General features: G+C 67.5%; 2 protein-coding genes across 2 annotated transcripts; both read left to right on the top strand.

Annotated features, from left to right (window-relative positions):
• Positions 1-3112: 3112 nt before the first annotated feature.
• On the top strand, positions 3113-4006 carry ID1 (inhibitor of DNA binding 1). The gene is made up of 2 exons (XM_061361477.1): positions 3113-3611; positions 3746-4006. The coding sequence occupies exons 1-2, from the start codon at positions 3285-3287 to the stop codon at positions 3785-3787; spliced, it is 369 nt and encodes a 122-aa protein (XP_061217461.1). The 5' UTR covers positions 3113-3284; the 3' UTR covers positions 3788-4006.
• Positions 4007-7123: 3117 nt separating this feature from the next.
• Positions 7124-10707, top strand: LOC133216593 (bactericidal permeability-increasing protein-like). The gene is made up of 14 exons (XM_061361429.1): positions 7124-7269; positions 7365-7493; positions 7575-7730; positions 7841-7904; positions 8029-8089; positions 8186-8277; positions 8747-8935; positions 9075-9134; positions 9519-9686; positions 9865-9932; positions 10150-10192; positions 10323-10386; positions 10458-10534; positions 10616-10707. Exons 1-14 carry the CDS (start codon positions 7169-7171, stop codon positions 10655-10657), a joined length of 1314 nt encoding a protein of 437 aa, XP_061217413.1. The 5' UTR covers positions 7124-7168; the 3' UTR covers positions 10658-10707.
• The last annotated feature ends 1087 nt before the right edge of the window (positions 10708-11794 follow it).

Below are 11794 nucleotides of genomic sequence, written 5' to 3'. Positions count from 1 at the left end.
GTGTCTGGGATGCTGCTGGGCCGCCTTCCTCTCGCCGCGGGGTCCCTCCGGTGCGGGAGGGCTGCGGAAGCACGGAGGTGCCGGCTCCAGTGGGGAACCTCCATTGAGGGAGTGGAGCCAGCGGGTCCTGCTGCTGGCAATGTGGGGTGATCCCACCATGGCCCCTGGGGCAGGGATGCAGGGCAGCCCCTGGGCATCCTCCTCACATGCCAAGCTCCTGCCAGGGATAGCATTGGGGTGGGATGGGGTTGCCTCTGGGCATCCTCTCATGGCCAGTTCCCGCATTGGGATCACCGTGAGATGGGAGGAGTGTACACGGAGCACCCTGGATGCAAATGCCCGGGAGTGGGATGGCAGTTTCATAGCTGGGAGTGCTGGTGCCTGCGTGGGGCAGGGGAGGACATGGGGGATGCTCGTCCCCTGTAGACCCCCCCATGCCACAGCTGGAGTGCTTGTGGGGTGCGTGCTGGTGCCGCAGCCCCCTGGGTCTCCCCGCGCAGGGCTGGGGATGCCCGACCCTGAAGGGGGGGGGGGTCCCGGCACAAAGCCGGGGTCCTGCCCGTGGCGCCCGGCCGGCGGCTGCGAGCGGGGAGAGGAAACAGCCGGGAGCAGGCGCAGCCCCGGCCGGGCGGCGAGGAGGGGCAGGAAGCTGGAATAAATCCCAGGAAGGGCCGCCTGGCTCCAGCTGGTCTGGGCTGCAGCGGATGGAGCTGGGAACGGGAAGGGAGAAGGCGGGAGGGGAACGCTCAGGGGCTTTCTCAGGCCTCAGCCCTGCTCCAGCTGTGCCGACGGCCTCGGCTCACATCTGCCGCCCTGCTCAGCACCATCCTGCGGGATCGGGGGGCTGGAGGCTCCGCACAGCCCCAGGGCAAGGGGGTTGTGTATATCCAATGGGAGGAGAGGACCTGGATGGAGCCAGCACAGGAGCAGCCCCACTTTGGGGGTCCCATTCATTGGGGATCCCCCATCCTTAACCATGGTGTCCCCATGTGCCGGGGCGCGGTGCTGCCGGCGCTGGGATGCCGGCTGCCCCCTGTCCCCATCACCACCGCGGCACAGGCATCCCCGGCGGCCCCTCGGTGGCCTGGCGTGGCCGTGCCCTGTGTGGTCCCTGCGGGGCGGGGGGTGGGGGGGTGGCCGGGGGGCTTTGATGTGCTCCTGCTGCCGGGCAACCCCATCTCGGCTCGAAGCAGCCGCCCCCCGGCTGCACAGAGCTCAGCCAGCGCCATATGGCCGGGGCCGCTGTTACCGCGCCGCCAGCCCCGTTCCCAGAATTGACATGGAAATGAAGCGATCCGTCCTGCTGGACACCGCCGGCTGCGCTGCCCGGGACCCGCCGCCAGATGTGGCCAGGGCAGCATCCTGTGGGCACAGCAGCATCCCATCCCCAGCACCGCATCATGCAGGGGGATGCAGTGGGGGTGTCCCACAGCGTGGGTCTTCCCTGTGCCGAGTCTGCCAATGCCCCATGTGCCGCGGCAGCGGGGCCGGGCCCGGTGCGCTGCCCGCCGGGGTGGCCGGTGCTGGGGCCGCATTGTTGGTGGAGCGGCTCTGAAAGGCATTCCTGTGCACAATGTCCTCGGCCTCCCCGCTGCCAGATGGGGGCTAATTAGCAGCTTTGAGAGCCGCGGTGGGAACCGGGCAGCACCAGCCCCTCCGCCGAGCCCTGAATGGAGGGGGCGACCCCGGCTCCGTGCCCGCCCTGGGAACCAGCAGCGCTGCGGGAGGAGGGACAGCGGCACCGAGGGGTGCAGCTCCCCGCGGCCGCGCTGGCAGGGCTGCAGCCCACCGTGCACCCCGGGATTGCTGCCCCCCACAGCAGAGGAGGAAGAGGAGGGGAGGCCTTCGGCTCCCTGCAGCTGCTCTGAGCATGGTCAGCACGGGAGGGTGCCCCCAGCTCACACCCGAAAGGGGAGGGTGCTGTGTCCCCCTGCGCCCACACTGGGGTTGGTCTGTGTGATGCATTCTCCAGCCAAGAAGGGCACAAGGTGCCCGTGGCCATGCCACTATGAATGTGCCATCACCTCCGTGCTGCTGCTGTGGTGCAACCCACCCTGACAGCCCTGTCTTGCCACAGGGTCAGGGTACATTGGAGCTGCACTGTTGGGTGCCCTGGCCCTGCACCAGCTTTGCCCATGGCAGAGCCCAACAATGAAGCAGTGCAGTCTTGGGGGTACACACAGGGCAGTGGGGGCTGCTTCAGCGTCCACATGGTGCATGTGAGCTACATGAGAGTGCGTAGGTGAACATACAGGAGTGTATCTGTGTATGTGTGTATCTGAGTGTGTGCACACGTGTGTGCCTGCATCCGTGTGTGCGCATGTACTTAGGGACGTGTTTGTGCACGTGTGTGAGCGTGTCCATGCCTCGGGGGGTGTGTGGAGGTGTGATGGACATGTCTCCATGTGTGCACACGTGTGTCCCTGTGCACACGTGTGTCCCTGTGCACACCCGCGCACACACACGTGGCTCCAGAGGCCGCAGCTCGCTCTGCTCCTCCTGCCCCGGTTCGCGCTGTTCGGGGGGTACCGGGGTCCTGCTCAGGGGAGCTCCCGGTGCCGGTGGATGCTGCAGGTGCGGGATAACGAGCGATTCCCGCCGGCATCGGAAGCCCTTGAGGGCAGGGACCGGCTTCGCACCCTCCAGGGAACACCCCCCTCGGCTCCCACGGCCCCGGTACCCCCGCACCCCCCTCCTCCACTCCTGCTGCGGTCCCACAGCCCTGTGGGACCGAACGGGGGCCCGGGGGTCTCGGGGCTGCCCGGTGCCCCCCGCCCCCGCCCGCCCTGCCCCCGTCGCCATGGGCACCGCCCGCGAGGCGCCGCGCTGACAGCGCGCGGGGTTTTATGAATGGGTGACGTCACGACCCTGGCGTCTAACGGTCTGGGCCGTCGGGGGGGCTGCGGGGGGCCGGGAATTCGGCGGGGGGGAGAGGGCAAGGGGGGAGCGGGGCTGTGGGAGCCGGAGCCGGGGCCTGCGGGGCGATTGCCCACGGCGATGGCGGGGGAGCTGTCGGACGGGTGGCACCCACCGGCACCCCGGTACCCCCCAGCACCCCCGGGTCCCCCCGCGCTGCTGCCCCTTTAAGGCGCTGCCCTTCGGGAGAGCATGAATGGGATGGGCGGGGCGGTCCCCTCCCAAGTGGCGCTGCCATTGGCTCCGCGGCTCCCCCGTGGCCCCGCCCCTCCATCAGCCGCGCGCTATAATTGGCGCGGCGGGGCGCGGGCTCTGCTGTCCGCCCGCAGGGTCCCGCCGCCGCCGGTCTGTCCCCGCCGCCCCGCGCTATGAAGGTCGCTGCCGTTGTCCCCTCGCCGCTGCCCGCGGGCGCCGGTGGCGCGCTGAAGGCGGTGCGGCCGGGGGAGGCCGCCCGCTGCGGGCCGGGGCCGGGACCGGGGGTATCCCCGGGAGCGGCGGAGCAAGCGGCCGCCGCGCTGCTCTATGACATGAAGGGCTGCTACTCGCGGCTGCGGGCGCTGGTCCCGACGCTGCCGCGGCACCGGCGGGTCTCCAAGGTGGAGCTGCTGCAGCACGTTATCGACTACATCTGGGACCTGCAGCTGGCGCTGCAGCGCGGGCCCCCCCGCCCCGCCGCAGCCGGGGACCCCCCCGAGGTGAGTGCGGACTCCCCGGGACCGGCCCCGCTTTCAGCCGGCCCCTCCGGTTCCCCGGACCCCTTCCTCCTGCCCCCTTCCATCCCCGGGACGTCCCCGACCGGTTCTGACCGCTTCGCCCTCCTCTCCCGCAGGCTCCGTGCGTGTCCGCTGCCGACCGGATCCTCTGCCGCTGAGACCGTTCCGGACCCGCCGCGGACATCCCGGGACCGTGGCCGCCTGCATCCCGGGTCCCCCCCGGGGGGGGATCCCCCCGCAGCCCGGGCCGGGGGTGCTGCCCGTTGTATCCTTCTCAGATTGCTGAGAGCATTCCCCGTATTGTATATTACAATGATGCTGGAGAATATTGTTCTACAATAGCTGGAATTTTGTTATTAAACAAGCCCTGATGACCAGGTGCGTCTCTGCTTCCTCCCCCTCAACCCCCCCAGGCTTTGGGGGCAGCCCCCCCGAGAGTCTGAACCTCGGGGATCCTATCGGGACCAGTGCGGGTGCTGGAGTCCCTCATAGGCTCATCCCAGTCGCCCCAGTGCTGCTGTTGTGGGACCTGTCTCAGCACTGCACCCACAGGCAGCTATCGCTGTGTGCTCCGTGTCCTGCATTCCCCTCACTCCCAGGCTCAGACATGGGGTGCTGGGGCTGGTGCACCCCGGATTCTGCACTAGGAAGCTGCAGCAGCACTGGGATGTGTTCCTCCTGTGTGGGCACCTTGATGGGATGATGCCACGGAATGGATGGTGCTGGGAGCTGGGTGAAGGGCTCTGTACCCCCTTGGAGACTGTGGGATGCCAGTGTCTGCATGGGTGTGAGTGCGCAGCACAGCCCTGTCCTTGCACCGAGCTCCTGGTGCTGTGTTGGGGTGCAAGGCTGTGGGCGATGCTCCCATTGCACTGCCCCAAGGGAACGGGTGCAGGCGCCAGGGTGCTGCCCTGCGGCTCTGTTTGGGTGCAGGTGCTGGACAAGCTCCCTGGGACAAGGAAGTTGCATCAGGGGTTGCACAACCCCGCGGGCCGGGGCTGCCCTCAGCTCCTCTGTGACTCAGAAGCACCTCGGGGCCGAGCCGCCTCCTGCCGCAGCTGGGAATGGACCCTGCTGAGGGGCTGCGGGGCAAAGCGGGCTCACGGGGGGGGTCCTTCCTGCCCCCCCTCACTGGTCCTGCAGAGGGGGCTCAGGGGTTCCCCCCCCACCCCGGCTGCAGGGGTGCATGATCACCTGTGTGTGTTTGCATGTCCATGGCATGCTCACAGCCCCATGCACGTGTGTGTGCGTGTGCATCTGCCCCCTCGCGTTCCCCAGCCCAGCAGGTACCTGGCAGGGGGAGGTGATTTGGGCAGCTGGGGCACTGCTTGTCCTGGCTGTGACACAGCGCTTGGGGCACATGGAGTGCCGTGGGTCCAGGTTGCTGTGGATGATTTCCCTTCCATCATTACCCCCTGTGAAGCTGCCATCAATTCCCTCCATCACCCCCCAGTTCCCCTCTATCATCCCGCTGGTGTCCCCTCCATCACCCCCAGTTCCCCTCTATCATCCCGCTGCTGTCCCCTCCATCACCCCCCAGTTCCCCTCTATCATCCCACTGGTGTCCCCTCCATCACCCCCCAGTTCACCTCTATCATCCCGCTGCTGTCCCCTCCATCACTCCCCAGTTCCCCTCCATCGCCGCTGCTCCCGCCCGGTCCCGCAACGCGGGGCTCATTGGGTCCCTCTCCCGGTGCCCGCCCGCACTGCACAGCCCGGCCGGGACCGCGCTCCCGAAGGGTCCCGGTGAGGGGAGAACCGGACCTGGGGGCTCTGCTCCCCCCGGAGCCGTCCTTGCCCCGTTCATTGCCCGTAGATGTGGGAGCTCCGCCTGCAGCCGTGGGCTCTTGGACCCCACATCCAACCCCAAGCCCCGTGTGCCCCCCGGCCATCACCCGCCCAGGGCAGGGGGACCGGTGCGGCGTTGCCAAAGGGCTGGCACCACCGGGCCAGGCTCGGAGCGGGGCTGAGCTGTTGCCACGTGCCGGGATCCCGGATTTGGCAGCACCAGGATGCCCCGGAGCGCCCAGGCCTGCGGCCGCCTGCACCCCAACCGCTCCCCGGTTGTTTTCATGGGGCCTGATTCATCCCGGAAGGGATTAGGGACCGGGGTGCTGGTGACGCGCTGGTCCAACCAGCCCGGCCACCCCGGGATGGACACGGCTGTCAGAGCTGGTCACTGCCACGTACGGCCCTGGGGACATGGCAGAGCTGGCACCAACGCTGGGACCTGTGGCTCGCATGGACTGGGGCTCTGTGGCCACCGGCCGTGGTGAGTCTTGGGGCATGGGGGGGGTATTTGGGGATGGAGGGGCTGTGGGGGGGACAGGGCCGGTGGCCGCGGTCAGCACTGGCCTTTGGGGTGCTGCTGGTGGCTGTGGCCATGGCTGCAGCCATGGTTGGCGGTACTGGGAGTCCCTGGTGAGGGGGAGCTGCTCTTGAGGGGTCCGTATGGGAGCAGTGCCCAGCGCTGTGGGCCCTCTGCTGAGGTTGGCCACGGGCCCTGTGTCCCCTCATGGTGCTGGGGTGGAGCCCTGGACCCCTGGAGGGACCCCTGCATGCCCCGGTAGCCGCAGCCCATGGCCTGGGGCTCCCCCCCCGGGGACGGTCCCACCACCACCACCACCACCAGCACCAGCAGCACCAGCACAAGCTGCTCCTCGCCTGCGGCCGGGGCTTTTGGAGGGGATTGCACAGTTCTGCTCTCGCTCTGCCTGCCCCGATGTTCCCAGCGCCCCGCAGCCGCCCTGACCCCACTGACCATCGGGTGCCCCAGTGCAGGGCCCCCAGAGCCATTCCCAAAGTGGGAGCAGCCGCTGCTCCCCAGTGCGAGTGGGTCGAGCCCTGCCCCAGCAGAGCAGCTCCCTCTGTGCTGGGACCAACTCTCTCCATCCCCCTGCTCCTCCATCACCTTCAGTCCCGGCATAGCCAAAGCCCCTCAGGACCAGGTCTCTGCGCCCCCATGGAGCTGTGGGTCCCTATGGGGAGCCCTGGCTGGTGGCACGTGGCCGGCAGCAGCGCAGCTGTGGGACCCTGCCTGCCCCTCGCTCCCACGAGTGGGAAACAACGGGGAAGCGGCTTCCCCTTTGAGTCACGCGTTGGGCAAGGCCGGGCTTTCGGTGCCGGAGCGCTGCGGTGGCCCCGCGTGTGCGCAGGAGCTGATGTAACCCTGGCCCCATATAAACCCTGGCCGGTGCCTGGGGATGGGGTCTCTGCACAGCCGCGTGTCCCATGGCCGCATCCTCTGCTCCAGCCACCAGCTCCCAAGGCTCTCTGGGACCAGCATGGCTCTGCCTCCTGCTCCTGATGAGCGCCTGCGTGCCCATCACCGGCATCAACCCCGGCATCACGGCCCGGCTGACCCGGAGGGCACTGGAATTCGGTAGGTACCTGCCCCCTGCTCTGTGGATAGAGCCCCTCCAACACCATCCTTGGGGTTGCTGTCCTGGCCCTGCTTGTCCCCTCCCCAGCATCCTGGGTACCACAATGCCCTTTCCTGGGTGCCACATCCCTGCTCTGCCCCAGGCCGGCGCTTTGGGATGGAGCTGCTCCAGTCCCTGCTGCAGAAGGAGCATGAGCTGGACCTGCAGGGCTCCTACCACATCCCGCTCCTGGGGACGCTGAACTACACCGTGCCCCGGTAAGAGCTGTGCACGGGGTCCCTGCCCCATCCTTGTCCCCATCCCGGCCGTGTCCCGGATGCAGCCACAGGACTGGGCCGTCCCTGTCGTGCAGGATCCACATCCAGGAGCTGCAGGTGAACGACTCCAGCTTGGACTTTGCTGAGGACGTGGGGCTGAGGCTGACGGTGCTGGGCGCCCGCATCCGGCTCAGCGCCGAGTGGGGAGCGCGCCTGGGGGCCGTGTGAGTCCTGCATGGGGATGGGGATGGGGATGGGGACCATGGGGGCACCGCTGTGCCCGTGCTCACCCCCTCCATCCCCAGCCAGGACAGCGGCTCCCTGGAGCTCCACGTGCAGGACCTGGCCATGGTGGCGGTGCTGGGGCTGGGTGCGGATGCTGACGGCCGCCCCGCGCTGTGGAGCGCCGGTTGCGATGCCCGCAGCACCCACCTGCGCCTGCAGTTTCACCGCGGGCACAGGTAACGGGCACCCGCTCCCCTCCTGCCCCTGGTACACAGGGACCCCCCCCCAGTGTCCGCAGTGGGGTGGTGATGAGCCGGGGTAATGAGGACCCTGCTCTGCCCCACAGCTGGCTCTACAACCTCCTGGCACCCCCGCTCCAGGGGACCCTGCAGCAGGAGCTGAACAAGCAGGTGGGTGCTCGGGCCCTGCTCTATGGGGTGTCGGTGCCCATGGGTCCCCCTTCCATGGCAGGCACAGGGAGAGGTTTGGGGACCCCCCATCCATGGCCTCACTGATGCCCTGCTCTGCTCCCAGCTCTGCATCAAGCTCCGCAAAGGTGTCTTCAAGCTGGAGGATGCCCTGAAGCAAATGAGAGGTGTGTGAAGGACCCCGAGGGCCAGGCAGGGTGGGATGGGGGGGGCTGGTGCCCAGTGGGGTCTGCATCCCCAAAACCTGCCCCGTGTCCCTGCAGTGTCCACCCAGGTGGACGCCTTCGTCGCCATCGACCATTCCCTGCTGGGGCCACCGGCCATCACGGCAGAGCACGGGGACATCGCCGTCAAGGTAACATCATCCCTGGGCTGAGTGCAGGCGAGCACGGCTGAGCTTCACATCCACCCCTCCATCCACCCCTCCATCCACCCCTCCATCCATCCCTTCATCCACCCCTGCATCCATCCCTTCATCCACCCCTGCATCCATCCCTTCATCCATCCCTCCATCATTACCTTCATCATCCCTGCATCCATCCCTCCATCATCCCTCCATCATTACCTCCATCCACCCCTCCATCCACCCCTCCATCCACCCCTCCATCCACCCCTCCATCCACCCCTCCATCCACCCCTCCATCCACCCCTCCATCACCCCTCCATCCACCCCTCCATCCATCCCTCCATCCATCCCTCCATCATTACCTTCATTATCCCTCCATCCATCCCTTCATCCATCCCTCCATCCACCCCTCCATCCACCCCTCCACCCATCCCTTCATCCATCCCTTCATCTCCCCTCCATCTTTCTCTCTTCACAGGGAGAGTTCTTCAGGTTGCACAAGTTCCAGCAGAGGCCCTCTTTGGCGCTGCCGCTGCCGGTGCCGGTGGCGCTGCCGGTGGCACACGAGCCCATGCTGCTGGTGGCTGTCACCGACTTCGTCGCCAACTCGGCCGCCTTCGCCTACTTCACGGCTGGGGCCCTGCGCAGGAACATCTCCAGTGCCATGGTAGGGACGGGTCTGCAGAGCTGCCCCCTCCGGGCTGTCCCCAGGGTGTCCCCAGGGTGTCCCCAGGGTGTCCCCAGGGTGTCCCCAGGGTGTCCCTGCGCCTTCTGTCCCAGCACCCTGACCCTCTGCTGCCTTCCAGCTCCTGCGGCGGTTCCCGCTCCAGCTGAAGACCAAGAGCTTTGGGATCTTCACCCCACAGGTGGCTGCGGGTGGGATGGGGCATGGGGAGAAGGGACAGAGGTGGGATGCAGGCAGGACGGGATGGATGCAAGCAGGATGGGATGCAGGCAGGATGGGGATACAGGTAAGATGAGATGCAGGCAGGATGGGATGCAGGCAGGGTGGGATGGAGGCAGGATGAGATGCAGGCAAGATGAGATGCAGGCAGGGTGGGATGCAGGCAGGGTGGGATGCAGGCAGGATCGGGATGCAGGCAGGACGGGATGCAGGAAGGATGGGGATACAGGCAAGATGAGATGCAGGCAGGATGGGATGCACAGAGCAGGGGGGTGGTGGGCACCCCCTAGGAGCCCCAGTTGGTGCCAGTGGTGCCGGTGCCAGCCCAGCCCTGCTTCCCCCTCAGCTGCAGGAGCGTTTCCCAGACCAGCCCATGGAGCTGCAGGTCTGGGCCCGCCGGCAGCCGCTGCTCTCCTGCCACCCTGATGCTGTGCATGGGGCCCTCTTTGGCTCCGCTGAGGCCTTCGTGCTGCTCCCCAATGGCACCCGTGTGCCCGCTTTCCTGCTGGATATCGTGAGTGGCTGATGCTGGGTGATGCGGGGAGATGCTGGGGTGATGCTGGGCAATGCTGGGTGATGCAGAGTGATGTTGGGTGATGATGGATAACGCTGGTGTGATGCTGGTGATGCTGGGTGATGTTGGGTGATGCAGGCTTGCACTGCTCTGATCTTTCCAACACCCCCTGCTGCAGGATGCCAATGTGACAGGGAAGCCAATCATCACTGGGAACAGGCTCGGGGCCACCATGAGCCTGAAGGGGTGAGTGCCCAGTGCTGGGTCTGGTCTCCCTATGGATGTACCCGGGAGCTCCCCCCATTCCCCACCCGTGGCTGTTTCCCTCCCTGGGTCCCGTATCGCCTCTATCCTGCTGCCCTGGCACTGGGACCGGCTGGGTCCTCAGCTGGACCCGTCCCTTCCCTGGAAGGGGCCAGTCCCCATCCCTGTCCCTGGCTCTCACCCTGCTCCCATCCTCCAGGCTCAGAGTGATGCAGGTGACATCGCACGTGGGTCCGGTGGAGGTGAGTGGCCACGAGTGGGACAGGGACAGGACAAGGGGGCCTTGTCCTCTGCATCCCCTGGGAGCAGGCTCAGGGGGGTCCTGGGGGTGCTGTGGGCCCCGTGCCGGGCTCAGGGCTGCTTGTCCCGCAGGTGCAGAGGCTGGAGACGCTGCTGAGCTTGGGGCTGAGGCTTTTCGGGGTGCCCAGAGCCAACAGTGAGTGATGTCCCTGTGCTGTCCCCATTGTCCCCCTCCGGCTGCCCCCTCACGCTCTGCTCTCCCCACAGAGTGGCTCCAGGCCCGTGTCCCCCTGCCCACCCCGCACGGCCTCCGCCTGCTCAACCCGCGGCTCTCGCTGCACGAGGTGGGTGCTGCTCCCGCCCCCCGCCCCCCGGTTCCCCCCTAACCCCCCCCATTGTCCCCCTCTCACCCCCGTTCCCCACAGGGTTTCATGCTCATCACCACGGACCTGCAGCACGAGCAGTGACACCGGATGCCTCGTGGCCCCATCACCGTCCCCATCCCAGCCCCGCTGCCCCCAGCACCGGCCCTGGGACCCTCCCGCCCCTCCGCGGCGCTGCTGCTCCGCGGCCGCTTCCCCCCATGGCCACGGGGTGGCGCCCGTGTCCCGGCGCTGCCCCGGCGGTACCGGGGGTGCAAGGGGGGGGGTCCCTGCGCTTGGGGCGTGCTGGGGGGGGGGCGCTGGGGCTGTGTCAGCAGAGAACGGAGCGGTTCGGATGGAAGGGACCTTAAAGCTCCTCCAGCCCCAACCCTGCCACGGGCAGGGACCCCTTCCACTGGAGCAGCTTGCTCCAAGCCCCTGTGTCCAACCTGGCCTTGAGCACTGCCAGGGATGGGGCAGCCACAGCTTCTCTGGGCACCCTGTGCCAGCGCCTCAGCACCCTCACAGGGAAGAGCTTCTGCCTAAGAGCTCAGCTCAGTCTCCCCTCGGGCAGGTTCAAGCCATTCCCCTTGGCCTGTCCCTACATCCCTTGTCCCAAGCCCCTCTCCAGGTTTCCCAGCAGCTTTCCCCTCTCCCAGCAGCCGCTCTCCTCCCCCAGCAGCGCTGTGGATGCTCCCCTGCCACCATCAGTGCACGCAGCCCCTTATGAGCCCACAGAACGAGCATTTGGGCCTGGCCTTGGCTGCGCAGGGCTCTGCTCCTGCCAGATCCATGCACCTCAGGCCAACCACAGCCACCCCTCCTTGGGCCACCCCATCCCTCCCCTGTCCCCATCCATCCCCAAGCCCGGCGTTCACAGAGAGCACAGCACCAGCAGCAGCTCCAATGACAAGAGTTTATTTGTGGACCCACCTCCACCTGCAACCCGAAGCGTTCCCTGGGCAAACGCTGCTCCCTGCGCGCTCCGGCCGGGATCTGCTCCTGGAGCCAGCGCATCCCGCACCGGGAACACGACCCCGTGCTTGGGGGAGGCCAGGCAGGACCCACCCCCCCCCCACCACCACCACCACCCCGTTGGCCTCTGCAGGGAGCACGGCCCCACACATAAATAGGGACAGACGAGATAACAAAAATAGCATTAAAGAGTATTCACAAACGGGTTAAAACCTACGGGGTCTGTACAGCAGAGCGGGGGCCGCGGCGCTGCCCGAGCCGGGCGCA

Source organism: Neopsephotus bourkii, unplaced genomic scaffold (assembly GCF_033783945.1).
Source record: "Neopsephotus bourkii isolate Nb327-2 ecotype Australia unplaced genomic scaffold, CSIRO-AGI_Nbou_v1 NB_1060, whole genome shotgun sequence".
In the NCBI taxonomy this organism is placed as follows: Eukaryota; Metazoa; Chordata; class Aves; order Psittaciformes; family Psittacidae; genus Neopsephotus; species Neopsephotus bourkii.
The sequence above is the reverse complement of the archived record's forward strand: the minus strand, read 5'-3'. Positions and strand labels throughout refer to the sequence as shown.